The sequence below is a fragment of the Cynoglossus semilaevis genome, chromosome 1, assembly GCF_000523025.1.
Source record: "Cynoglossus semilaevis isolate Cse_v1.0 chromosome 1, Cse_v1.0, whole genome shotgun sequence".
Taxonomy (NCBI): domain Eukaryota; kingdom Metazoa; phylum Chordata; class Actinopteri; order Pleuronectiformes; family Cynoglossidae; genus Cynoglossus; species Cynoglossus semilaevis.
In genome coordinates, this window is record NC_024307.1 from 20461095 (window position 1) to 20488753 (window position 27659).

Here is a 27659-nt window from a genome sequence, read left to right on the forward strand (position 1 = left end):
AAGGGAGTTGGTGCGTGATGCTCTCCTCACCCGTGTGTTGCTATTTAAACTGGAGGAGAAGGGAACAGGTGTCACACCTTCACCTGCAGGACACCAAGAAGTGACGGGAACCCAACGGTGGAACAACTATTGAGGACACATTTGAAAAGAAGTGAACTTCTTGGTTTCTATTTAAGCCTGTTTCACCCGATTGGATTAAAAGAAAAACAATCAAAAGGTAGGCTGAAGTGGTTGGCATTCTGGGAATTATTTTTGTACTGGAGGAACTGTTGATTCTTGTGCTCCTAAAGGCAGCATTACAAAATACAAAAACAATATGTTTTAATTTGGATAAAGTACAAAAAGAATTTATCCAAGTCATTTTTAATATTAAGGAAAATAAAGAACATTACACAGTTTTTGTGTAACAAAACTTCTATTCCGATTTGTATTTTTATTTGTTTTTTTTTAATGTATTAATTCAATTAATGTTTTTAATAAACAATTTCCAAAAATTTACCCACAAATTATTCTTATTATTGTTAATCATCTTTTATGACTATTAATTTTTAATGCCTCATTTTTTCTTCGTCATTTTAGTAAATTACTTAATAATGTAATGTTTTTGCATTAATTAAATGAATTGAAGAAAAGAAAAAAATGTATGCAGACCCATAATATACAGTGGAGTTTTTGAAAGTCCATTCTGTAATCACTTGCTGAACATTAATTTTTTATGGTAAATATTTTTTACATGGTGGCGCTTTGGCCCAGAGGCCATGTCTCTGTCATTGGTGTAGAACCCCAGGGTTCACCTCCTGGGTGAGTTAGAATCCTGGTCAGGGCGGTTGGTACCTTCCAGTGGACTCACCACCCGCAGGAAGGTTTAGGGGGGGTTGGTACGGTGCAGTGTAATTTGGGTGGAGACTGCTGCCCCAGCGACCCGGTAACGGATAAACGGATGAAAATGGATGGATTTTTTACACGTCAATTTAATTTAGTGAAGGCTTAATTTGAAATTTCTGGATTGTGTATTTGAACCATGATGCAAAAAAATGTCTTAGTTAATCAAAACTTTTATTTTGTAAATTTGCGAACATGGCCTCAGTCATCAGACTGAATCATATCTGTCTTAAATATTTAAGACATTAGAGTGAGCAGTTAACCCTGTTTAACATAATGGACTTGTTAAAAGCTGATGTTTCATTCTTTCGTGATAAAAATAGAAAAAAAAGCCAAAGGATCAGGATACATGTCAAACAAACAGTTTTTGTTTTGGTACTACCTTACCACAGCACAGTCAAACTACATTTTATTACTATCATTTTTATTGGTTAAGGTAAATATATTGTGATAGTCCTTAGAGTCCTGTAATGTTAGCATGAATCACAACTGCTTGACCAGGACTAATGTTGGGCTTTCGTGAAGTTTTGCTTCAAATACCAAAAGCTAAACTTGACTTATCCATTCCAGGTATGGACAACAGACTGCTGCTCACATTCCTGTTTGTGATGCTGTCATGGACTTGTACCAGGGCCCAAACCACTGTGGCGGTGACAGAGGAGTCAGGGTACGATGACCCAATGGTGACAGAAGACCCAGTCCTTGAGTTAACTCTAGCAACAGACGATCCAACGTACGATGTTTCCCTGCCGGTGGACATAACCACAGGCGCACCAACAGGTGAAGGTACAACAATGATTACTACTACAACCACAGCAGCACCAACAACAACTGTTTCTCATCTGGGGTGGAATAAATGTCACATCTGAGGGGCAGTGCTGGCTTAGTGGTTAAGGAAGCGGACTTGGGTCCGGATGGCTTCAGGTTTGAAGTTGCCAAGTTACCACTGAGGTGCTCTGAGCACGGCACCGTCCCCACACACTGCTGCCTGGTTCTTAAAGCTGCCCACTGTTCACTTTGGTGATTGGGTCAAAAACAGAGGTCACAGTTGGTTGTGTGCAGTGGTGAGCTGTGTCACAGTGACAACTACTTCACTTTCCTTTATCCCTTTCCTTCTACAACAGAACCTGCAACAGAAGCTCCGCTGGGTGTCGACACCACTGTAACTCTCCTTGAAGTGAGTATTGCCCAATGAAAACTTGTATTGTAGGGTTTCACTGTTAGACAAAAGTCTAAGTGAACTTTATTGGAAATAATAAGGATTTTGTGGGCAGAGCCTTAAAGACAAGAAAAGGCGCAAAAGCATTAGCATGTGACTGAGTTATCAGACACAGCTGATGAAGGCAGAATTGAGAGTGTGTTCTACCCTGTGCTTCACAAGTCGAATTAAAAATAAGACTTTCCCAACTCAAAATAATTAAAGACATAAGACCTGTCCTAACACCCCCTTTGTTGATCTGTTTGAAGGAACACTTTTGGATTGACTAAACCATCTCTTGTTTGCCTTTCAGACAACAATTTCTTCAGACAAATGTGGTACAGAAAGCCTGTGTGGAGAAGAACCAGCAGATTGCAACCCTGGAAATCCAGGAAACTGTCTTTTTCTTGCAGCCAAAAGGAAGAAAGGCCAAAATTATGAATTTGAAATGTCTGGAGAGTCGGACGGCTACGTTGCTTGCACCTTTTCACCTGATGGTGATTTTGTAAGTCACTTCGACCACAAACTTATATATACCATAGAAATCAACCAATCACTGATCACATATTGTACAACGGTTCTAGTTTCGATGATGTAAGAATTTTTTTTTCTCACCACAGGGAAATAACGAAACAACCTACATCTGTGCTAACCATAACGGCAAGGTCAAATTTTTCACTGCTCGCTACAATAAGAACAAGATGGTAAAAACAGAGGTGAGTGACACTTGCACTGCAGCGGCTTAGCTGAGTATTTTTATAGCAGAGGACTGGAATCTGGTAAAAAATGTCCATATAATATATATTATCTTATTTTTACCCTTTTTTGCAGCTGCCTGCAAACTCTGTGAAGGGTAAGATCACTCAAAACAAAATCCAGTGCTCATTTCTTGCCGCTCTACCTCTGGGGGCATTGAGAGCAGAAGATAACGTAGCCATGTCACTGTCCACTGGAGACTATGATGCTGGTAAGGTTACATTTATGGATATACCCACTGTCTTAGACATGGTTTCAGCTGAGAAAAGACCATTTCATTGACCTCTTTTTATTTTTCTCCTTCAGCTTCAGGGGATCTGGGAACGCCTGCTTTTAAATATCAGAGCCCTGTGGTTAACCTGGCAAACCCCAACTCCGCTGTCCCTAATGTTATAACCACCACTGCAGCCCCAACCAATGCCCCTACAGCTGCTCCAACCACTAGTCATGCTGTCCCATTCCACAAATCTGTCTTGCAAGGTAGGAATAAAAACCATAACAAGATCCACACCAAAGTCCATAGAGAGAAATATCAATTTAAGCCTTGTTAGTCAGATGATGTAGGTCTCTTTGACCATATATGGAAAATGTCTATCATTTACTGTATGCCAATCTGAAAGAAGAATTCTACATTTCAAAAGTACAAAACAACATTGACATCTAATGATGCAGTCAGCAATACATCCACCTCACCAGTGACTTAAGAAGTAAAATGAATGATTTTGTCAATGGACTTTGGTGCAGTGTGTGAGGTTTAGACAAACTTGATTGTTCAGTTGAAAAGGCTGATAATCTGTCAAATAAAGGAGACGTTTTATTGACTTGGTCAACTTTTACAGACTAGGTGTCTTTCATGATTTAGCCAGACCTTTATATAGTCGTTGCTGCCATTAGTGTGTCATTTCTAATCCTATTTTTTCTTATTTTGTTTCCCTCTGTCTTGTCACCTTTAGCCCTGCTGATCATTCTGAGCACCATGACTGTGTTCCTGGTTTGAGGACGCTGAAATTACTTCATCTGAAGACACTGAAGACACTCGACAAAACACAATGATATAACGTTAGCATATAAACTCACTGGATGGAAGAGTAGAGATGATGGTGGACCGTCGACTGGCTCGTGGACAGCCTTTCTCTGACTGCTGTCTTGTCTGTGTTAGAGTCTGAAGTCAACAGAAAAACACACGTCATTTAAAATTATTGATGCACATGTTTTGTCCATGTAGGACAGCTGGATTTCTGTCCTAAGTTAGAATGTCTAAATAGCAAACATTTACTCCCACAGCCTCTCTGGACCATGTGGTATAAATATATTAATATGTTTTTATGTTTTGCTTTTTAGCCTTTATGTAATGTTATGATATTATGAACTGTAATAAAAGCTCTATAATATAAAATTATCTGGTTATGACGATGTGGTTTCTCTTCAACAGCTCAACAGACAAGCTTTTTGTTCATTTTCACTAAATAGCCTGGAGTACAAATCTCAGCAGGTAACTCTTGTAGAGTATTCACATGTATTTGAAAGTATTTCACAATGTTTGTTGTACTTTTTAATCACATGGTGCTGATGGCAGTAAGAAACATAATCAAGGACAAGCCCTTAACATTGTAATCCTTTTGGAATCCAAAAACCTAATGACTCAGCTCTGAAAATTCTAGAGTTCAGTGTAGGTGAAGTGAATGATGTTGCTTTATGGAGACATACATTTGTTTTTCAAGACTTCACGACCATATGAACTATTAAACATGCCGAACATTATTGGATGGGAGTTGAACCTTCAGGTGGGTTCAGGTAGGATACTCTGTTTCCTATGACTTTGTATCCCTTCATTTTGTATTAACTCACAGCTATGTGCCCAAATTAAAATGCAACTAAATTACAAAGGTGTGTCACAGTGCTGAGATTTCAACTGCTGCAACTTTGATTAAGGGACATAATTAAATGCCTCATCATTATTACATGAGTGTTAAATCATGTGTCAGACATGAAAGAGAATGTTCTGTGGATCATCTTGTTCTTCAGGTCCTGTCTGTGGTGACTTTTGCTTAACATTAAAACTTACCTGTAAACAAACAATATGCCTATAGTAATTTGAGAGAATTTTAACATACTCACAGCCGCAATTTTACAAAACTGCTTTACAGGAGCTGTACCATTTACTTTTTAACAAACAACACATGCCAAAAGCTTGAACACAAACGGCCTAAGCAACTAAAAAGCTCCAAAGATATCATTGAGACTGTTTTGTCCCAGTGACGTGCGGTGAGGTTCATGGCTGGTGAGGCACTGACTCCTCTGGAGTCAGATTTACAATTGTAAGAACCGAAAAAGAACATCTTATTTCACTATCCATCCAACAGCACCGCCTGATACTGCTTCAATATCTATCAGCATTCGTCTTTCAATGACATTTACACCAACACAAACACATGTACATATTTGACCAACAAAGAACGTTTCTTTTTTACAAATGGACAGATCACCCTTCTTGTGTCTGAGCAATTCATATTTACTGTAAACAAATTAAAGTATAGAGATGAGTGCAGCACAAGTTTAATTTTGACGTTCAGTAAAAATTTCAGTTGTTTTTCAAACTTTAAAATGCTGCTGTTTCAATCAAAGGTTGTCTATCAATTTGATAAGAAAAAAAAATGTAGGAAAAAATCACAACATCATCACAACGTTATCAAACACCTTTTCTACTTACTCCCATCTTATTTAAAAAAGAATAAAAACTTTTTAGCCTTACTTTTACTTATGGATGAAGTCCAAGGTTGTATCTCTCGGTCTTCCTTCACCTTAGCATCATAGATGCTAATGTTTAGCCTCCGTTGCTCATCCCATGCCAAACCAATCCTTGAATATCCAAACGTTTTTAAAGAAATCTGTCTTTGAACGTGCGTGGCTGATCTTTCATGTCTGCTGAGGCTTCTTTGCTAATGTTTCAGGTCACTGTATCCCGAGTTAGTCCAGACGTTATCACACGGTGAGAATAAAAGACAGGAAAGCAGTAATGGCGGTTTCTTGCAGGACAGCCACACAGCCAGTCTTTTCGTTTGTACCACTCCATTTGAAAAGAACGACTCTTCTGCCCCGTAGTTTGAAGCTAACCTTTTAGCTCCGGCGTTGGTCTTTCATAACTTATCATCTTCTGTCTGGACCGAAAGTCCAGTTTTGAGAAACATTTCCGTCTTGAAATACAACCGCAAACGCAGTTCTTACTACTACTACTACTACTACTACTAGCTCTAGCTTGGCGCCGACTTTCAATTGCTTGTTGACGCCAGCTGGAGAGCACCTGTCAGCTCACGTACGACCCCTTGAGGTGAGGTACTGTCTGCCTCCACTGCTGACGTTTATCTGCACCTTATTGGCTGGAACTGAAACTGGCAAGCGTCATGTGACCCAGTTTGATTGGATCGCGCAGTCAGAAGTGAGACACAGCTCACCGCTGCTTCACCCGGAATTTCTGCTCTGTATTTGATCGCGAAATACTCAAATTCGGTGATTTTTACTTAATAAAATGTCAAAAATGTGTAGAGTCAAACTGAAAATGCATCTTTAACACAAATCAGTGGAAAATATATTTATTTCATGTACTTTTTTCTTTTTTATCATGATGGCAGGTGAAGCACTGCCTCCCCTGCCTGCACGTCACTGTTTGTATCACGCCTGTGATGGCTGGCACGAGAAGAATCTCAGTTTAATTTGACTGTCATCATACGCCCTCTAGTGACCAGGATTTAAAATAAACTACAAATGGAACTTTCGAATTGCCACTGTCTTCATAGTTTAACAAACCACTCTCCTGTAGAACCGAGCCTTTGGTCCCGACATTGAATACATTTGCACAGACATTTAAAAGATCTAATTCATTCACCAAGCTTATAATTAATTCTGGTTTGAACCCGTCCTGGACGAGATCTTGATCTACAGTATGTGGGCTTCACAGGGATGCTGAAATAAATAAATATAAACATAATGAAATCTGTGTCTGAAACGTGGGGGCACGGGGAAGAAGACAGGGTGTATAATTAGCGTCTTTCAAGGGACGTTGTAAAGACAACTATTTTGCGCTTTTACAACATTCCAGTATTTAGCTTTTAATGCATTTTCAGGAGGTGTACTGCAATAGCAGAAGGTCATAAAAACATCAAATCAACCAAAACCTTCAGTGTATATAATAAATATTACTCAATATACTGTATACTGTACCAATATGACTGCAATGGCATACTAACATGACTGCAATGGCATACTAACATGACTGCAATGGCATAAAAGAAACAGCAAGCGACGCTGTTGAGCTTCTTCTGCTCCAATGAGAAACAACACAAACCGTGTAAATGTTAAATTCAGTCACAGACATAGAGACCAAGCATTTGTGGGATCACGGTGAGGTTGGTGAAGCTTTGAAGGAAAATAGAAGAAAATGTGAGTCATGGGAAGCTAAAAAAAAACCAACATGGGTTTGTATTTAAACAGGAGGGAGAGAAAGAGAGAAAGAAAGGAAAAAGTCTACTCGCTTGTTCACTAGACCAAGGAACACAATACTGACTATTGCTAAACTTCCACATTCCATTGGTGCTCTTCTGTTTGTTTGTTTGTTTTTTTGTTTTTCCACTAAGAACTTTTTTAGCAAACTTTATATTTTCTAGGGGTCAGCATATTTTGTCACTTAAGGTGGGAACCCAATAAACAACTTACAGTACACAGTAGGTTTTGGAGTACACCAAACAACATACTGGTTTTTGTATGACCACTGAGGGATTGGAGATCACAGAGCAAACAGCTGAGCCTGATGATCACAGACAACATGATTTGTCAAATCAATCAAAGTTAAATAAACACATTAAAGTCTCATACGCGCTCCACCACTCGTCTAAGTCCAACATTCTTTGTGCACATACCTGCAGAAGGGGAACAATAAAGTGCATATTGAACATATTTATACAACATATAAATATAATCATAATTTTATATTAGGAACATTAATGTTAGGACTAATTTTAACAAAAGCTCTCCAACAATGATTGTTTTCAATGTTTATATTCAAAGTGAACCTATTTATTCTGTCTGCACTTCCCTGTACCAAATGATCACTGGCCTGTTACTGGACCTTGGCCTGGAATAATGAACAAAGAAATATAACAGTTAGTAATATTGTCACACTACTCAATAATGTTCAGATTTGGCAACATATTCAAAGGTTATATTATGTTCTATATACTGGTACTGCCGTCACAAAAACACAGACTAAATAACATTCTTGCTGACTGGTACAGAGGTAGAACAACTGGGAATCCCAAACAGAATTTAGAGAAATATCTTCTTTTTTACCCCAGCTTTGACCACCTGACCTCTGTATTCCACAGTCTGTCTTGAACCCTTTTCTCTTATATCTTTGTTGTTTCCATTTCATGCAGATGCTGTATTAGGTCATTCTGACACTTTTGTTTATCAAATAAAGAAATGAGAGCTTGAGCAGCTTCATCATCTCCTAAAAACCTCCATTAAAACCACAGGATTTCTCCAGTCGTTGAACAATCAAACATCAGAGGTTGTCCAGTAATGAATCCTGGGTGGAGTAACAGTTTTTTTTATTGTCTATTCACAGAAGCTGCTCAGGAACAAAAAATGGAAAGTTTGAGTGGAGACGCAGTAGGCAGAGAGAGAGAGAGAGAGAGAGAGAGAGAGAGAGACAGAGAAGGGTACTGTAGTGTTCCCGTTAGGTAAGAGGAGGGGAGGAGTAAAAGGAGGTGGAGAGGAGGAGACAGGGAGGTGGGAGTGAGTAAGAGTGTGGGACTGCCGCACAGAGAAGGAAAATATAGAATCCAGCCTTGGACATTCCCAGGCTTAAGGGTGGAAGTCAAGAGAGGGGAGGCCTGTTTTTACCCACTGATGAGGAGAGGAGAGAGGAGATCTGAACTCCTTGGTGGAGATTTGAAGGAGGTCATGGAGGCTGTTGGACTGTAACTGAGGAGGAAGAAAGTTGACTTTTTTTTTCCTGGGTGGAGGATGTGGAAGGGAAGCAAATGCAGGAAAGAAGTTGAGGACTATGTAGGAACTCCAGACTGAAGTCATGGTAAGTTCCTGGGAAGTGCAGTTTTGGTGAACATTGTCCTGAAAAGTTGTGTTGGAAGACATTAAACTTAAACATGAGGTCAGAAAACCATAGCTTTTGAACCTGAGTTTCTCTGGAAGTAAGATAACATAAGATGTTCTGTTACCTTTAAATATTAACACTTTTTAAAATTATTTTATGTATTTTGCAACTTTTGCATTGATTCCCTACTGTCAGCAATTTGCAGTGGCAGTAATTTACAAGGATGTGACGTTAGTGATTCTTGTGGTGGATGTGCAGAGAGGTTTGCAGCCGTAGGAAAGAAGGAAAGAAAAGAGAGCCTCTCTGTTGCATCTCTGGGGACTTTGTTTACCACCCACACCCACTTGTGGTGTGATCGGTGACACACACATACGCACACAGACCGAGGCAGCCAAGCTTGGCAGATGCCAAACATATGCAAAGACACACCAACACCAATCATGAAAATTCAATTAGGAAAAGAAAAGAAATGAACACAAAGCCAAACGTATCGTTCGAGCTTCTGTTGGGTGTGTGTTGGAAAGGGTGGAGCAATTTTGGCAGCTGGAGGGAAAAAGAAAAAGCAGAAAGAGAGAGCGCAATAAATGAGGAGGGGAGGGCGACTCTTCATTTAACGGGAATTGGGCAGCAGCAAGAGTGGTTTCAGTGATGCCGCATTTTCCATACTGGCCCTGGGAGAAAAGTAAAGCGAGAGTAAAAACATTAACAAAAAAATAAGAAAGAAAGCGGGAACAAGGGATGGCATGGATCTTCAGGGAGTGAAGAACGATTTATCTCTTTCACAACGCAATGGGGGAAAGTTTGGAGTTGAAAAGACTAACAGATGTACAAACATGGAGTGGAACCAACTTTGGCAGATCACAATGGTCAAAAGATTGAAATAAAATCTATTGGAAATTATCTTTATCGGACTGATTATCAGAAATAATCGGTCAACATTCTCTTAACCTTCTGTGAAAAATAAATCAAAATGACATCATCATTGTACAAACATGTCTGAGTGCATTAGCTCCACTGATAGCAACAACAGTGTTAGCAGTGCTAAACTAATGCTTAGTATGATGATAGCAACATTAAGAAAAGTTTAGACAAACTGACAGGTGCTTTAGACTGCTGTTAGCATCACTACCACTAGACCAAAGGATTTAGGGTTAGCACACACAGCAAATACATATGCAAACACAGAGAGCCAAGAGTGTGTGGCAGAGGGCATTTTCATTCCCCACGTCTAGTGTGTTGTGCTGGTTAAACTCTAATAGGATGTATTGTAACAGTATTGTTACAGTCCAGACCAGAGAAGAAGAAAAACAAAGTAGTCTGATGAAATTTGTAGCAGCTGTTTGTTTTAAACAGCTTGGAGCCCCGAGTGGGTGGAGATAAGAGCAGCAGAACAATCCGGACAGGGTCAGTGATGTTGTCAGTCACAGGAATCTGTCTTTAACCCAGTTTCCTGTGTTTGTCAGAGGTTGGGCACGTGCAGACCAAGACTGGATGGCATTACTACATGTGCAGCTTTTGTCTAAAACACTGTTCCCACATTGGTTAGAGTTTCCTCATACAATAATTTTATAGGCATCCAGAAAACTTTCTGCCACACAAATCAGAGCTGTAACCTTTGCTGGATTTTATTCTTATTTGGAGCCTTGTTCTCTGTACATTGTTTAATGACCCAAAACTGCACAGCTTTATGAGAAAGTGTTACTACTAACGTTTAACAGTAACTACTGATTTTCAGCAGCAGTTTTGTGGATTTAGGTGCCAAAAAGTTCAATGGATTTTCCATCTATAGGAAACAACATATGTTCAGGATATTTTGTATAGAAGTTGCTCAGTAGATAGGTGACTGGAGTTGATGACTCAAACCATAATGGTCACTGGTTTAAGTCCTGACTTAAGTTAATGGTCACTGGTTTAAGTCCTGACTTGTCCTGAAATGTTTCTGACATTGTCCTACAGTTGCAGAAGAAAATAATTTTTCCAACTTTTACGCCCTCTGAGGTTTTTTTTTTACTTGAATCTTGCCTCTGGGGAACATCGTAGGAAAGCTAAGATATCATGCACACAGTTGGTTTAGGCCAATTCGAACTTGTTTTGTCTGATTTCTCGTGCAGCATCCCCACAGCAGACAGTGCAGCTTAGCCTCAATTGAGGACTGTCTTTCAGTGACAGACTGTTGAGCTTAAGTGCTCAAATGTGAGCCAGTAAAGTAGATAAGGTCTGATGATTCAGAGATAATTTAAAAAAGGAAATGAGCCTTGGACCTTCTTCTCCTTTTGTCTACGGACTTCTTCTGTTCTTTTAATAACCTTGGTCCTCTCTTTACGGTTTCCTCTTTTTTGTTATGTTTCCCTCTAATCATGTCATCTCCCGTCACTCCTTCCATTCTCTTCCTCTTCTGGGACCAACATGTACTACAGTGGGGGTCTTCATCTGGTTTCTATCATGGTAAGCACTGCTTTTTTCCCATCCATGTCTCCCCCTGGTCAGCCTTCTCACCCCCTCCCAGTCTTCTCTGTCTGGGACTTTCCTTGGCTGTCTGGTTCTCTCAGAGAATCAGAGTCAGGTTGTCTCACTGTCAGACATTAACAAGCTAACTCCAGGTCCAAGTGGAACCATCTGAATTCCCCATTTTCCAATCATTTCCATTCCAAAATCTCATCTCTGAGACTGTATTCGTCTTGTCTCTTCCATTTACGTCAGCATACAGAAAAGAAAGACAGGAAGTGTGATGCATGAATGACATTGGGTAGGGTAGGAACTGTGTACTCTGAGTACTTTGGCGACAATTATGAGGATACACACTCATCCAGTCTGGGACTTGTACTTAATGATCCTACTGAGGTCAAGCTCTGTTTTGGTGATTCAACTTCCAGAGGATTTCAACAGAACAGCCAAAGTCAAATCTTACCTATTGGGATAAATAATGACAAAAATGAAACCAAACCAAATCAAATGGTCACAAACGTCTACTGCGACCAGGGAGATATTCACCCAAAGTACTACTACCCACTGTGCCTTATCATGTATTTTCCTTTAAAAAGAAAAAAAAGAGACTTTTGTGTATTTTTTCAAAGCCTTTGACACCTGCTGCATTATCTGATGTGGAGCCGTCCAATAGAATAATGACTTGGATTCACAGTATGATTTCTCAAAGAGTGGGCTAACAGCTACCAACAGAAGGGGCAACCAGATTAAACAGACTCTGTTGGAGGAGGAAGTTCCCATTGACTTGCCTCTGACCCCTCCCACTCCCCCACCTCCCCTGCAGGGAGTTTTACTGGACTCAATATGTTCTGTCACTGAGCCAAAGGGACGTTTGAACCTCTATTTACAGCGGCTACACCTACACACTACTTCAACACCAACCACGACTGACTGTTTGACCATGGTCTACAACTGCAACACTGTACACATGGTGTATGCAGTAGACTTGTTTCACAACAGGGTGAGAATCATAATCAAAACAAACACATTTGATGATATATTCATCATATTTGTATGTTTTTGTAAGGGTTTATAAAAGAACAGTAAAGACTTATCAATAAGTCAACTGCAGCTGGTCTGTATCCACAAGCTAAGTACAATGTTTGGGCAGTCTACCAAGAGGTTATGGCACAAAATTACCAGGCCAACTAGTATTACATGCCAATAAATCATTAGGACTGTATGCTGGTGCACTAAAGAGTTTTTATGTAAAATCACAAGCATTGACTATTTACATTTAAATAGATTTAAAAATGTATACGTTTATACTTAGAGTTGGTACTGAAGTTAAAACCAACAACTTAACTTCCAAGAAGTTCTTTTGATTGGATTCAGTGACTGAATCACTCCTGGAAAACTGGGCCGCGTTTTTTTTTGTTTGTTTGTTTTTTTGACCCGTTGTGCATCTTCTATCCAAAGTTCCCTGTTCCTAAGGTAGAACAAATCCACCTAAATCTGAGTCCGGTGCCACTTTGGCCACTGCTGCTGTAAGGGTTCGGTGGTGAAGTCAGGGATGAAAAATTCTGCTCCACAGCCAAGAAATAGAGCAGAAAGGAAACAGAACCTGACAAGGTTGCCAAGAACGACTGAGCTCACTCTGCCTTCAGTCTCCATACTGTACCTCCCTCCAGTTTGGGGAAAAGACTCAGGCCCCAACATATACTTGTGCATGGAAAACTGGCTTTCTATTGTATGTTATAAACTTATTTTGGAATTTTCCTTTTCAAGCTATTGTGAAGCTGGTAATTAAGAAAGGTTTTGGTAACGTTTTTTACACTTGGTCTATTGAGAACTTCCAAGAACATGTCCAAAACATTTGATCTTTTTTTTTTTTACAGATTTTTTAGGCTTTTTCTATTTTTAGGTATAATTCTAATTCTAATGATTTTAATTATAATTTTCTTAGGTCATATCTCAGACCTACTTGCTGTATCCTCATGGTCCAGGCACAACACACTATTCAAAACCTTTCCTTATTTTCCGATCTGTTTTGGATCTGTTGAATTTAATTTTTCCTCTTCAGACAAAGTTGCATAACTTGTGGTCCACAGAAACACTGTAGTTTGTGTTTTACTCATTCTGTCCTCTCCTGTGGTGAGCCACAACCCCTCTGCACACAAAATCCAAACCAGCATCCCTCCAAAAATTAGTTTTCAAACACTTTTGAACCTGAGTCTTCTTCCATAAACTCCAGCACTGGCTCCAGATCATTCTCTCCTGGCTCTGCTCTTTTCTTTTTCCATACACACTGTTCTCCCATCCCGTTTTTTTCCTCCTATTGAATTCATCCCTTTGGTGATTGTAGTCATTTGGCCCAGCGTAATCGTTATCAGATGATGTTGGGGGAGTCAAAGGGAGGCGAAACAAGATTGGCTTTAAGAAGAGGAAAAATAAGAAGTGGAGATGTGGGGGAAAAGACACCCAAAAAAGAGTGGTGGGAACTGTCAGGGATGTTAAGATGAAGATTGGCATGAAAATATGAGAGAAAATGTAGAAAGAATCAGAGAAGTGGGAAAAGAGGGAGGGCTAAAAATGTTAAGGTTGTCATAGCAACAGTCAGTGTAGAAAAATAAACAGTTTTATGTGAGCTATTGGATCACCCTTCAACTCAATCTGTGTTTCAGACTATGAGGACAATGGGTGGCTGTAAATTTTCACATAGGAATATTTCTAGTAGGTCCTCAAAATGATTTCTTTAAAACTCACAGTTAAAAATGCATTATTTATAGATGAAAATTCATGTGTCCTTAAAGCTGCAAGATAATGTGCAAATTATCTTTACAACCAAATCCCATATATACAATGCATCGTTGTGAAAGCAAATCCAGTAAAGTAGTGAAAGCCAAAGTAGAACTAGAATATAACACCAGAAGCCCGACCCAGAATCAATAGACAATAGTGAAAACCATCTTTAATTTAGAGAGAAATTAATTCTCTTGAATTCATAAAAGCCATAAAATGTCACCATATGGTCCTGGACACCTAACAAATTTAGAATATATTCAATGTAAAATTAGCTTAGGATTGTGTTTAAATACTGTATATAAAAATGGATAAGACATCATCTTTTTAGCCAAAAAACTAACCAAGAAGACAGACGAGTAGCTAAATATTGTAGGCTAAATCTGAGAACAAAGAACAAGCAGAAGGTCAGCCTAGAATATAATCAAATGTAACCCTAAACACAACAAGCCGATATTAGGCGGAAAATAAAATTACAAATTGATACTAAAAATAGCTGTGAATTAAAGTATAGTTAAAACCAAATGTCTGCTGTACCTGATGTAGCTAAATCTCAGACAGAAAATATATAAAATTAGCCAAATCCAAGAATGAACCTAATGGAAAAACCACTGGAAGTAATCAAAGAAAACAAATTAAATAAAAGGTGTAAAAAATAATAATAATAACAAAGGTCAGTCCAACTAAAGTTAGTGCAGCAGGAGCTAACGTTAGCCAACAGACAGAGAAAATATTTAATAACACAAAATCCTAAACCCCTAAAATCAAATCCATTTTAGCAGGTCTTTACCTCTCTTACTGTACCAGGCTTTTTGATGGTAAACATTTCCTTTTAGCAAAATCTAGTTTTAGGATTTAGTCTAAACTATTAGCATTTTAAAAATAAGGGATCATAGAATCTTGTTGGCAAAAATGAACATGTGCACCTCTGATGAAATATGTTGGCTGGATTAAGTTTCTGGTTAGTCAGTAAAATAGGCTTAATGGTCGGGGAAAGGTTGGGGTTGGCTCAATAGTTGAGGCTGTTCTGATTATGGAGTCCAGGAAAGTGATTTGAGGGTCCTCATAACTACTGATAGATAAGCATGTGTGTAACCAGGAGTTAATGTTGCAGTGGTTCCTGGACTCTTTTGTTCTGGGTGTTTTTACATTTCTTGGTCATGGAGGAAATGTTTGACACTCCCCAGACCATACAACAGGAAGTTGAATGTCAAATACGTGTGAGTGTGTGTGTATATATTAGTTTGTGTGTGTGTGTGTGTGTACGCATAAGATTGTGTGTCAGCAAAAAGTGAAACACGTCGGCTGTTAAACACAAACACAGACATCAGAGTTGATTCAGGGTCTGCCTATGAATTAACCCTTTCTTACCGTCTGTTTATCTGTTTCTTTATCCTCTCAGGGTTCGGAGGCGATGGAGGACTGCGTCCAGGGGGCACTGTCGTCACTTTATCCCCCTTTTGAGAGCACAGCGCCACCTTTACTCTCCCAGGTATAGACATGTGTGTATTTCTGTTAAAATAAAACATGCAGCGACAATTGAATCTAGAGTTAAAACAATTGATTCTGACATTAATAACTGGGATTTCTAGTTATTTCGTCATTGTGAAATTCAGCTTTTAAATCATAAAACCATTTTAAAATGTACACATACATAAGGGGTGTTCATTTGTACAAAGTAGAAAACAAACATACAAATTGATTATTATGTTGTCCCACAAATTCCACGCAGCCTTCACCAAGACGTCTTACTACTGAAAAGACACCTTGTAATGGATTATATGATGGTTTTCTAGTATTAATTCCTGATGACATGCTGTGAATTTTTAAGCATTCCATGGGCAAATTGTGTTTCATTTTCTTAAGATTCTCAAGGGTGTAGAAAAGTGATGTAATGTTGTTAGAACTGTAGTTTTTCCAGTCGTAGGTCTTAAATCACATCTTTTACCGTATACAGCAGAGTTTTTCCCACCGCTTTCTCCTCAATTTCTTTCTCAGGTTTTCTCAGTCCTTGAGTCAACCTATCAACATGACAGTCTTCGCTACCTCCTGGACTACTTTGTTCCTGCCAAGCACCTCCTGCACAAACTGCAGCAGCATGCCTGTGTGAGTCCCAACCCCAAAGAACCCTCTGAAAACCAGAACAGACACACACATAACTCACACACACCCTTAAAGGCAAATCAAACTTTAAAAAGAGTTGCCTTTACTGTCTTTTGTAGAAAAACTACTTTGCAGTTTTTGTTTTTTGAGTCCTCTAGTGGTTTAAGTCAAGACAAGTGATTAGTCAAGTCCTGTGGCTAAAAGTCAATGGGGATATTTCCACGGAAAAGACTGGAAAAACTGGGGCCAATTTAAGCCATGAATCCAGTTGAACCTAAAAAAAAAGTCTGTTTTGGTCACTTTTAGATAGTGTTAGAGCAGATAGGCAGGAAATGTAATTGGAGAGAATGGGAGTGACAAGCAGTAAAAGGTCCAGCTGGCTTGGAGTCCAAGTTGGGGCCCGCTGTTTAGAGTGCATGTCTACACATGTAGCAGCAAAAGCCTTTTTATTCAGCATTAAAGTCGGCCTGACTTTGTTGGTGTTTGAGCTGCTTGAGTCGATTTATATAAAGAATAATGGTGCAAAGAACAAAAATGACTAGAGGAGAAAGGTTGGTATGTACCAGCAAGGTAACTGCAATATTTCATTATCAAAGTACTGGGATCTTCTAGCACTGGGCACACCTTTGCAGGAAGAGTGGTTGGTTGGCATCAGTTGGCGTTGTTTCCTGCACAAAGTTGGTTCATACAACTGCTTTATCGTGGTTTGATCTGTCTCTATTTGCTTCATGAACGTGTTTTAGCGAAGTGAACACTGAAACTCTACACAGTATGTCTCTTAATTATACTTTAGAAGTATTTAGAAGTATCATTTGTTTTGGCTTTAGAATTTGGCATTCTAAAACATCTGACATGTTTTTCTGTGATCACATCACTCAGAAGGGTCCCTAAAAGCTCTGCCTTCATTGGTACCTTGTGTTCAAAAGTGCAGTCAGACATGCAGCAGAGTGTAGCACCTGGTCACATGAAGAGCCCTCCTGTGCATTAAGGGAAAGTTCAAGGCATGCATTATATGTCACATGCATGACCCCTCTTTACGAGTCGTTTAGCTACACTCAGGAGGGTCCGGTCTCAGAAAATCTTTACTGGTTAGTAAAATGAGTGAAAGTATCTGGTGAAATCTGAGACCCTCCAGCATATGTCACACTTCAGACAGAAGTAGTTTCCTGCGTCAGGACCTCCAATGATGAAAGAAATTTACAGAAGTAAAGAGACTTTTTGGCTGCATATTTAATCTGAGCAGGACCATTGGTTGCACTAAGCCAACAGTGTGCAATCAAGCAGCTTGTCGTCATTGTTTCTAAGACTAAGGAAATAAATAAATACGTCATAATTTTTCCATTTTTTTCTGAGACCCACTACAGCTAAACAAACACAGTTTTGGAACATCTTTCTCAGATTTCCGAGTTCAGATTTCCTACTGTTACACTCAGACGTGTGCAGCCATTGTGAGCAAACTGTGTTTTCATTGTCGCTGTAGACGGGAGTTAGACTGTGAGTCACGACAATAATTCCTTCCATATGTGAGCGTGTTACTGCTGAGAGAGAAAGGGAGAAAGAGAGGGAGAAAGAATGAGTAATGGAGGAGGAGGTGGAGGTTGAGGAGTGGGAGTTGAAGACAGAGAGGGAGCAAACATGGCATTCATTCATGGGGCTGCTGGCGTGCGCGTGCATGCACGGCCGTGCAAGAAAAAAAACATTAGATGCTGGATGTTGTGTAGATTATAGTAGACTGATTGAGGATTTTGGGAGGAATGGGAGGTGGGGGACGAGGAAACAAAACACTGGGGATCATTGAGGGAGAAGGAGGCAGGAGGGAGGAGTGCTGGTGCATACTGGGAGTTTACAGAATGTTGCACTAACTCAGAAGAGACAACGTTTTTTTTGTAGGAAAAGGGGTAAATGTTTTGAAGTAAGCTTACTGTTAGAGTTTCCCTTAAACAGAGACAAGATGGCGCTCATAAAGGACAAATTAAACAAAAGAGAAAGCAAACGGGAGACAGACATAAGGCCAGATGGAGGAGAGGTTGAGTAGGGGACTATAATTTGATCAGGTCTCATGAGTTTGAAGGGCACGGAGGAGAACGAAGGGGGAGGAGGCACAGCTCCATGTCAGTCGATTAGACGTGACTGGGAAACTGCAGAGGGAGGTTCTGGATTGAGTTTTGTTCTTCAGACTGAGAGAGAGAGTCTGGACATAGATCTGACAGAGCATTGACTAAGGTGGGAACAGTGTTTGGAGGGAGGATAATTAAATCCATCCCTGCAGGGCCCTTCGGCTTGTTGTGGGTTTCTTGTTTATTTAGACACATGTTGTTTAGTAAGTTTTGACCTTCCAGACTACAACAGTCTTTGATGGACGCACAGCTGCATGTCGGTGACTGACTCCCCCCGTAGACAATTCCAGGGACTTCTAACCTCCGTCATGTTAAGCTAAACAGATTTTGTGGCGATCTGGAAAAAAGCCTCACATGCAGATCACATGTCTGACATTTGTGTGCAGCACTGGGCCAGGGCCAGCACAGCTTCTGGATAGCGGTGGTTGGCTCTGTATTAGTTCTAAAAATTAGACTCATCTGAGCGACCAAGCTGAAAGTACAGGCTTGCAGAGCTGCAGCTGGTCGGTGTGGACTGTGGTTTGAGAGTGGGAGTGCATGTTTGTGCATGAGCATTAAATGGAAAGGTTTTGAGGCTGTGAAGGTTTGGAACTGTAGGTCTCCAGGATTGAGAGAACACAACAGTCCAGCCGACAACAAGGAGAGAATTTGCAGATGTGTTTTGTTTTATGCTTGTTTTAAAAATCATATTATGTGCTCTTCTCAGTCTCAGTATATTGGTTGCTTGTTCCTCCACTCCGGTTGGCCCTTATGCCTGGGCGAGAAAGTAGTGGTCCAACTTTCCACCTTGGACTGGAGGCTCCTTCGCTGCAACGACTTCTACCTGCAGGTTGTACCCTTTTCTACACGCTGCCCCCGACTGGCTCTGAAATGTCTGGCACCTGGGGGACGCACTGTTCAGGAGATATTGGTGCCCGAATCGCAGCACCCTCTGGTGTTCACAACTGAGTGGCTGCACAGCATCAATAAAGAACGAGGCCACAAGAGAGAAGGTAGGAACCAGAGGAAAGAATGAGCAGTGTTAGCTTAACTGCTGTTGTGATCATTGTGGTCAAAATTCACTTATAGTATTTCCAACTGCCTGGGGTAAAAAAAAAAGAAGAGGAGTTTGCATAAAAACATTTGTTTAGCACGTAAACAAAGATACTTTGTGTTGTAGACGAAAAACAAAATGACACTCTACTCTCTCATCCTGCACAGTTGGAGGAGGGCTTGACACCTGTCTGGTAAGCACATGTGATGGTGTGCTCCGCCTTCCATGGAAGGAGGTCGTCTACCCAAAATTCATCCACGACCCTTCTGAGGAATTAGGCCTGATGTCAAACTGTGATGGATCCCTGTCCAGCCGTTTGCCCAGTGATGGAGGCAGCAGCCTTGGAGGATGGGGTGGCTCATCATCTGGGGAACCTGACTCCTGGTCCTGGGATGAGGAGGAAGATGATTTACCTCCAGATGGTCTGGAATCTGAGTCTGCACTTCCCCGAAGAAGGCGCAGTGAAGATGGTCTTGGAAGGACAGCTAGACAGCCTGAACTTGATGGAGACTATGTTGAGCTGCTGGAGCCCAGAGGGGGCCCCGATGGAGGAGTTGACCCTAGGCAAAGGTACCTGGAAATGCATGGGATCTCTAAGACCAAGACTTTGCCTCTGTGTAGAAGAGGTAAAGCAATCAAACTCCGAAAGGGCCGAGCTTGGGGGTATGGAAGAGTGGACAGGTCAGGAAGTTTTCGGGCAGTTACCAACAAAAGTGATCGGTTGCTCCCCCAGCCTCCAACAGGAGCAGTTGAACCGGGCAGGGGAAGAAGGTCTTACTCCTCCTCTGTCCAAGACTCTGACGAAGGTGATAAACTGAGAAGGGACTATGAGGCTTTAGAAAGTGGACTTTATTTTGATGGCCAATTCAAAGAAAGAAGACCAGGCGTTGGCAAGGAGCGAGACAGCAATGGGCTTTCACAGCCATGCAGAGATGAACCCAAAAGTAAAGACTGTGAGAGTGGAGACACCTTGGTTACCACCAAAACCCACTACTCAACAAACCACAAATTCGTAGAGGGCCACTCAGATAATGGGTTTCACTCCGACTCAGTTTTTGAGGACACTGACAAACCTCTGAGTGGGGACAGCGATGCCACAACACCAACATCAGACGCACCAGAGAAGCTGTTTACTGGAGTCTCAGAAAGTAAAGAACTTTCTAACATTGACTCCAAAATGAAGAGTACTACAAGCTCTAATGCAGCAGAGGAAGGAGATGAAGAAAAGACAGAGGACAGAATGTGTCCTAGAGGAAAGGAGGTGAAAACTGCAGGATTCAGAGCACCTAGGTAAAGTTTAACTTGAAGAGCCAACGTTTTGATCTTATTAGCTTTCGTTTTCACACTAAGGCATGAAAGAACAGATAACACTTAGGTGCAACATCTGCACAAAGTATGGATTGTCCAAATGTGCACGCGTGTAGACCTGAAACATGTGGTAAAACATTGTTTTTATTATGAGGAATTTTCCTTGCTTCCTCTTTAGGCGAAAAAGGAGGGGAAAGGGGGCCAAAGGAAAAGCTAAGTCTGGTGGCCGAGTACACCAGAGAGGCTTGAAACAGCAAAACAAAGCACCTCAGTCAGGTCCTACCAACCACTCAACCCTAACAAAGCTGCCTATCAAAGAAAAGACCCAGACCAAACCGACAGAGCAGGCTGACAAACTTGATGAAGTGGCCAACGCTGATGATGTGGATACTGGAGACAAGAAAAGCACTGAAGGCATGTAAAGGAAATTGACCAGCAACATAATGTCTGAATAATCCCTTACACCTAACTGTTTGTGTCAATAGGGTCTGAAACCAAATTGTTGCCTGTTTGCAACGGCCAATCAGACACATCATCTATTAATGAGTCTGGGTCAGCGGAGATATCTCCCGATCAAGTGAACGGCGTCATGTCTAAAGAACCTCCATTGCTCAGGGAAGTGGACACTGATCTTCTGCACTCAGGGAAGCTGAAGTTGACAGGTAATAGTCCTTTATGGTTTTAAATTCTTAATCAGTCAACATTAACAATAAACGTCTTGTTTAAGTTGATGTTCTTTTCAGATGTCTATTAAAATACCTTGATCCTAATTTTTATTCTGGCATCTCTTGAACTGGCATGTTACATTCTGCAGGCCCAAAGGCATTGTTGGAAAGAGCTGAGTCTTATCATCTGTCATGTTTCTCTTGCCCCCCCTACTGGATGGTTTTTGTGCTGCTGATATGTCACAGGTACTGTGGACAGGCTGGGACGTGCATTGGTCATCATAGAGAGAGATGAATCACAGGAGGGGGAGAAATTCTGCGAACAGGAGATGGCTCGGGTTCTGGCCTGCTACCACAGAATCACGCGGTAATACTGTGACCAAGCTGTTCAATGGTTTCCCTCTATAAGATATGTCGCAAGCCCTGGAGAAACCTTGAAAATAACTATGTTTTAACTACGTTTTAATGGTTCAACATCAACAATGCTGTGACTACATAAAACACTACTCTATGTAAAGTAAAAAAGAAGAGTGTTCCAAGGGATGCCATACTTAGTTCTTCCAAATATCATCTTGGGTTAATTATTTCAGATTTGGCACAAATGCTTCCTTTGAATCAGGGATCAAGATTCTCTAAGTTTGAGTGGCAACAGGTTTAACAGTCAAGGTCACGCTGACTTAGAAAGTCAAAATCATGGTTTCTCAAGTGTTGAAATCCTTCACGTCAACAAACACTTTTTATGAGTGTGGAGAATCATACATGTAAAAACTAGATGGTAGATTTAGGTCCAGTTCACTCCTGTTCTAACCCTGTGCTCCATCTGTCCTCATCAGGCCAGCTGCCAAAGAAAAAGGTCTCACTGTGCTAATGGACAGCAGACGAGCCCCACCCTCTGTCCACTGCCTCTCTCTCCTTAAAATGTTCCAGGTAAGGGGTGGGGGCTGGGGGAGGGGGGGTGGGGGGTCAAACTGAATAAATGTTTGCTGGTGTGTTTTTAATTTGTCTGCAGATGTGATCAAGTAGCTCAAGCACATGTTGACTTTTTTTGTTTGGTGTACATGTGTCTTCCAGAACTTGGTTCCTGGAGGTCTAGGGTCCCTTCTGGTTTTGGTGGAGGAGCAGCAGGAGTCTTTTTCTCATGATCTGGAAGGAGCTGAGGTGACTTCATGCAAATGACATGTTTACGGGCAAATGCACACACGCTGCTAGAAGCGCAATAATGAAGTGCGTGGGGAAAATGAATGTTCCCCAAAGGAACCTCCACTGCCTAGAATCATAACAACGCCGGCGTCTGTTCATTTACAAAATGCAAACGAATGGAAATAACATTTTATAAACCACATTTGCTTATGTGCGCTGCTAAACGACTCGATGAAAATCAGATGCTCAGAGCTGTGGCTCAGTCTCGGCCCTGATTTCCATACATTTGGCACAGAGCTGGTGTTTGTAAACGACTCCCGCTAAAGTGCTAATTCAGCTCACTGCTCTGTGTTGATGTGCACTCTCTTTCACACAGGCATGAGAACTTTTTTTTTTCTCACCATGTGTTTTGCATTTCAAACCTGGCTCCATAAAAACGCTGCATGTTACAGGGAAATCCTGCCCAACATATTTTAACACTGTTTGGAAAAAAGGACAGAAGTGTTTACTTTAACTGGTGTAGTCACAAAAGGAGATCATTTTTATTACTATATATACCGTAAATTAAATGGTCACACATTACAATACTTTTTAGTCTGTATATGTTATATTACTACTTAGCTTAAAATGACCCTTGGTTTGAATCTAACATCCCCAAGGCTAAAGCATAGTGACATCACTGTAATTTATGTCACTGTCTTAACTTCATTAAGACTTGACTAATTGTGCTTTGCTCTAAATGTTTCCTCCCATCTTTAGATCCACGTGGTTCTGGGAACAACTGTCCTTCAGCAGTATGTGGACAAGCAGCAGCTGCCGGTGGAGATGGACGGAGACTTTGTCCACTGCCATTTAGACTGGCTGACATTCAGACTAGTGAGGGAAATTTCCATTTTTTTACTTTTATTACGTAACTAAAAGGAGAATTTTCCTATGTTTTGTTGTATGGTAGATTATTCTGTGTGTCTTGGAAAATTGGCAGGAAATTGTCACGAGGGACATTTAAATTTGATGACATGTAGGCTTAAACTTCTAAAAGGTTTAGCATTTTTCTCAGAGTCACTGCAGTCGAAATATCTTGTCTTTTCAAAACAATCAAGCCTTTCTTCCTGAGTTCAGTTGCTGCTAACATTGCTCACAGCAGCCCAGACGTACAGGTCTGAGGGAAGTAAAACAGGTTTAGTGCACTGTAATTAAAACTATCCGCAGTAAATGTAAGAAAAATCAGCAGTAAAAGTGAGCACTTAGGTTATGACAGTAGAAGGTCCAGATAAATGAGGTCAACTTTGGTGGTCAGAGTTTCACAGATTTACAGGAAGAATAAATCAAGTCCAACACCAGAAAAAAACTAAACGGAAAAGGCACTTAAAGGTTTTTGCCTGCAGACAGTTTATGTTGCAGTATCCAAACAAATCGAAACAAGTTCCTCTTCATGACCTTTTTCATGAAATTTCTCATGGATTGGAAAGGATTTTGGAAGAGTCCCCTCTCTGCCATGAGTGTCTTGAGCTCTTTGTTTTTGATGAGATAAATAAAAATCCATTCTCACAAGCTCTTGTTTTTTTTTCCCTTCAGAGCCTGGAGAGTTTGACTGAACGTTGTGAGAGCGCCCTCTCACTGCTGGATGAGGCACTGCAGTCCATGGAGGCTCAGCCAATGCCGGACAACATCAAGGTTTTTTGATGTTGTTTTAAACCACACAAAAATAAATAAAACCTCAACAGACAAATTAAAGTTTTGCTGTTTGCTTTCTCTAGAACGTTCCTCTGAGTATTGACAAACACCGACAGCTCATGGCCAATGTCTTGGCTGACCAGCGGTTAACGGAGCTGCAGCAAAGGGGCGGAGCCTGGCTTGCAGGACTGACCAATAGCTCGTCTAGACTGCCTCAAAAGTCACCAGACTGCAGGTAGGCCGGTGACCTGCTTTTCTTGTCCAGATCAAACCAGCTGAGACTAAGTCATGTCAAAAAGCAGATGAGTTACAGGACCATGATACACACTGACAACCAAAGAACCAACAATAAGACAAGTCATGGACTGTCAGGTGGAAAGTCCAGACCAAAATCACAAGTCAGGGACTTAAAAGAAACAAATACAATACATCAGTTTTACGTCTTTAGTACTAATTGAAAAAATGTCTTAGTGGTAAATTTATCATTGACATGATGTCACAGACCAGATGTAGGAGGTTCGTAGGCTGAAGTGTCCTCAGCCGCTGCTCTGGGACAATGACAGATATACACCGCCAAACTACTTTGGGAGGTAAAGAATCCTTGACGTAGAAATGAATTATAAACATAAAAACACAGTACACAGGCAGCAGATGTGTCTCTGGAGACAGAGCATGGCTCTACATGTCTTCTCCCACCAAAAGTCTGGTCCCCCAGTCAGACAAAATAATTAGTTATTGGACCAGTTACTGGTTAAATCCATTAATCATCGTGGAAACAAAGTTGTTTGTTTTCAAATAATGAAAACCAGCTGGAGGAGACCAGAGTCATAGGGTGATTGTCTCTCAAGGATGATCTAAACTCTGATGCATTCGCTTTTCCTCCAGTGGAAGAATGCTTTTGGCTCAGGGTGTAAGAGGAATGTGACCAGTGGACATTTTGAGGGGCAGGTCCACTGCGAAAAACGAGCGACACATGGAACCGTCGGCTGCCGTGTTATTGATTTAGTAACGCCAAACCCCCGTGTGTTGTTAACAGTTTGTTGACAGTTTTTAAGATTTTTTAAATGAAACTAGTGGAACAGTTCAAATTTAAAATGGGAGACAGTTAACCTGACTCGACACTGATCTTCTGTCTTCCATTATGGGTTGAGGATGTACATCTGCCTCCACATCCTCCTGGCTAACAGAGACCAGAAGTTAAAAAAGAAGACAAAAAAAATCTTCTTTGTGTGGTAAAATGGGTTTTTGTTGTTGTATCAGGGCTGCTCTTGCTGCAACCTCCAAACTCTACGACAGCGTGGATGACGCCCTGCATGGATTGGTCCGAGTTTCCAATCAGAGGGGACGGGACCTGGAGGCCCTTGGACGACTAGCGGGACTGGTGAACAAACTGGACAAGGTGTGACAGTGAAGAAGGGGGAGAAAAGCTCGGGGCAATTTCCTATTTTAGTTCTCTTTTCCATATGACTTGAAGGATCAGTGAATAAAATAAAAAAATAAAAAGGAATCTGATATCAAGTTCTTATTAGTAGAGGACGGTCACCCATGCATGCATCCAACTTAAGAAATTTCCTCACATCAGATACTCATCTTCCATTGTGCCAGTTCATAGTTAAAAAATAATAAAAGCATTTTATGTGTAATCTTAGTTTTATCAAAATTGGCTCTGTCTATGCCAGTGCCAGTTAGTTAGAATAAAGCTAAACTAGCTAAGAGTGTTTAAAATTCAACAGGAATTTTTAAATTAATGTTTTTAAATGAATTGTTTAAAATGCACTTCTCCAAATGCACATTTAACCTGATAAAAAAACTCAGTGCCTTGTTTTAAGTTTCACTCCCACATCTGTTGCCTTTGTTCCTCCTTTGTACAGAAGAACATATCTCATGTCCTGTTCTTCTAACTGCGTTCCTTCCTAACCCTCCGTCTGCCTGTTCTATTTCACAGTGTGATAAGGAGATTGAACGAGTGCAGTCACAGCTGGAGGATTACAAGGAGCCTCCACTGTCGCTCAGCAGACTTTCACTGAAGCAGCAGAAGTTTAAGACATTCCGAGAAACAGCCAACGTGAGTGCTTCAGCTCGGTCCAGTGCAAAACAGATGATATAATCTGTTTTCAAATTTTGTAGATTATGAAGGAAACCCAGAAATAAATACAGCTGTATGTTAAGTAAAGTGCAAGCAAATAAATAAGAGTTAAATCTGAAATACCATGAGCTCAAACTAAAACATTCTGAAAAAAACAAACAAAAAGGAAACATAAAAACATGGACATTATGTTAGCTATCTTAGCTGAGTGACAGTCCAAACAACAGCTGTATTAGTTCAGAAGAAGTGATCATTTAGTCCAGCCATGAAATGTTCCAAGTTGAATAAAGATAATTTCACAGATAAGACTCTTACCTTTAGCAGCCTTGACTTTCCAAAGTCAGAGACTTATGGGACAGGGGATCTTCTTGACTCTTCTAGGATCTTCACAGTGAGACACTGTCTGTGCTCAACGACTTGGAGAACTGGTGTGAGCTGGACTGGGTCGGACTGAGTGAGGTCCAGATCCGTCTTCCTCCAGTGAGAGAGAAGCTGAGAGACATGTCCCACTGTCTGTCCGACTGCTGGACAACACTGGACAACACACAGAGGCTGCTGTCCACGCTGACAGAGGTGAGACAACACAACATGTGTTAGACACCAGATGTCCTCAGACACCAGATGTTCTTGAACACATTTGTACTGCTGTATTTCTGTGATAGAACCCTTCCCACCAGTGGTTCCCAATGGGGACTGTGCCCACCTAAAGGAGCATTAAGATGTTAATGCGCCACTTAAACATTACACACTTACCTTTCTTCTCTCTCGTCTCTCGTCTTTCGTCTCCACTACAGGCCACTCAGTGGTGTGATGCAGTCTCCACCACCTCCTCCTCTCAATCCCAAACAGTAAACACCTGCCCCCTGGCGTCTTTACCTCCAATACCCCCATCACGCTTCCAGGATGCTCGGTCCCTGGCCATAGAGCTGGGAGGTGGGGCCCTGCTGGACCTGTGGACCCAGACTGTAGAACGTTACCAGAAGACTGTAGCGCAGGTGAAGCCTCGGTTCCTTCAGACAGACAGGGGCCATAACCAGGGTCAGGGCAGACCTAAGACTCCCTCTGCCAACAGTCTGTGGGATCTGATGGGTCAAGAGGGAGAGGGAGACTGGGGTCTGGGAGCTGGAGGAGGTGATGGGGGGCTACAGTCCTGGGGATCCTTGGCATCACTGTTCAGACCACAGACCTGCTCCACCCTGAAGATTGGAGAAGATAAGGGGAGTAAGAAAGATGGAGCAGGAGGAGGAAGTGGAGGAGGAGCAGGAGGAGGAAAGTTCCTGCAGAACCTACTGAATCCTGGGAAGAAAAGTGTGAGTTCTATTTTATCAAATCCGAAATGGTTTTCCTCTAGAACCAATTCAT

General features: G+C 41.1%; 2 protein-coding genes and 1 long non-coding RNA gene across 6 annotated transcripts in view; 2 read left to right on the top strand and 1 right to left on the bottom strand.

The window, feature by feature from the left end:
* On the top strand, positions 1 to 3925 carry LOC103384810 (ferric-chelate reductase 1-like). Of its 4 annotated transcripts, none has more exons than XM_025059051.1 (7): positions 1 to 217; positions 1453 to 1668; positions 2007 to 2059; positions 2394 to 2585; positions 2701 to 2796; positions 2912 to 3047; positions 3143 to 3411. In XM_025059051.1, exons 2-7 carry the CDS (start codon positions 1455 to 1457, stop codon positions 3385 to 3387), a joined length of 936 nt encoding a protein of 311 aa, XP_024914819.1. In that variant the 5' UTR covers positions 1 to 217; positions 1453 to 1454; the 3' UTR covers positions 3388 to 3411. The 4 variants fall into 4 exon arrangements, with proteins under 4 accessions (XP_024914819.1, XP_024914726.1, XP_024914752.1 ...); XM_025059023.1 differs by lacking the exon at positions 1 to 217 and adding an exon at positions 3790 to 3925 and having other exon boundaries at positions 896 to 1668; positions 3143 to 3316; XM_025058958.1 differs by lacking the exon at positions 1 to 217 and having other exon boundaries at positions 884 to 1668.
* On the bottom strand, positions 3914 to 27188 carry LOC112487599 (uncharacterized). The gene is made up of 4 exons (XR_003050857.1): positions 27051 to 27188; positions 26613 to 26861; positions 15543 to 15683; positions 3914 to 3998 (listed from the first exon to the last, which is right to left on the bottom strand). It is a non-coding gene; the product is annotated as an uncharacterized LOC112487599 (long non-coding RNA).
* Positions 8502 to 27659, top strand: part of arhgef40 (Rho guanine nucleotide exchange factor (GEF) 40) — a 32411-nt gene continuing 13253 nt past the window's right edge. Inside the window, exons 1-17 of the mRNA XM_008318504.3 lie at positions 8502 to 8924; positions 15574 to 15663; positions 16170 to 16277; positions 19098 to 19383; positions 19592 to 20714; positions 20911 to 21146; positions 21218 to 21394; positions 21644 to 21764; positions 22231 to 22324; positions 22469 to 22555; positions 23297 to 23413; positions 24113 to 24211; positions 24295 to 24446; positions 25472 to 25610; positions 26157 to 26276; positions 26679 to 26870; positions 27092 to 27607. Of these exons, the coding sequence (XP_008316726.1) occupies positions 8922 to 8924; positions 15574 to 15663; positions 16170 to 16277; positions 19098 to 19383; positions 19592 to 20714; positions 20911 to 21146; positions 21218 to 21394; positions 21644 to 21764; positions 22231 to 22324; positions 22469 to 22555; positions 23297 to 23413; positions 24113 to 24211; positions 24295 to 24446; positions 25472 to 25610; positions 26157 to 26276; positions 26679 to 26870; positions 27092 to 27607 (3660 nt within the window). The 5' untranslated portion in view covers positions 8502 to 8921. The remainder of the gene's footprint in view (positions 8925 to 15573; positions 15664 to 16169; positions 16278 to 19097; positions 19384 to 19591; positions 20715 to 20910; positions 21147 to 21217; positions 21395 to 21643; positions 21765 to 22230; positions 22325 to 22468; positions 22556 to 23296; positions 23414 to 24112; positions 24212 to 24294; positions 24447 to 25471; positions 25611 to 26156; positions 26277 to 26678; positions 26871 to 27091; positions 27608 to 27659) is intronic.

Coding starts and splice junctions, on each gene's coding strand:
- LOC103384810 (XM_025058958.1), top strand. CDS start 1,389: ATGTTGGGCTTTCGTGAAGTTTTGCTTCAAATACCAAAAGCTAAACTT. Junction 1,669..2,006: donor AGGCGCACCAACAGGTGAAG/GTACAACAATGA, acceptor CTTCTACAACAG/AACCTGCAACAGAAGCTCCG. Junction 2,060..2,393: donor CCACTGTAACTCTCCTTGAA/GTGAGTATTGCC, acceptor TTTGCCTTTCAG/ACAACAATTTCTTCAGACAA.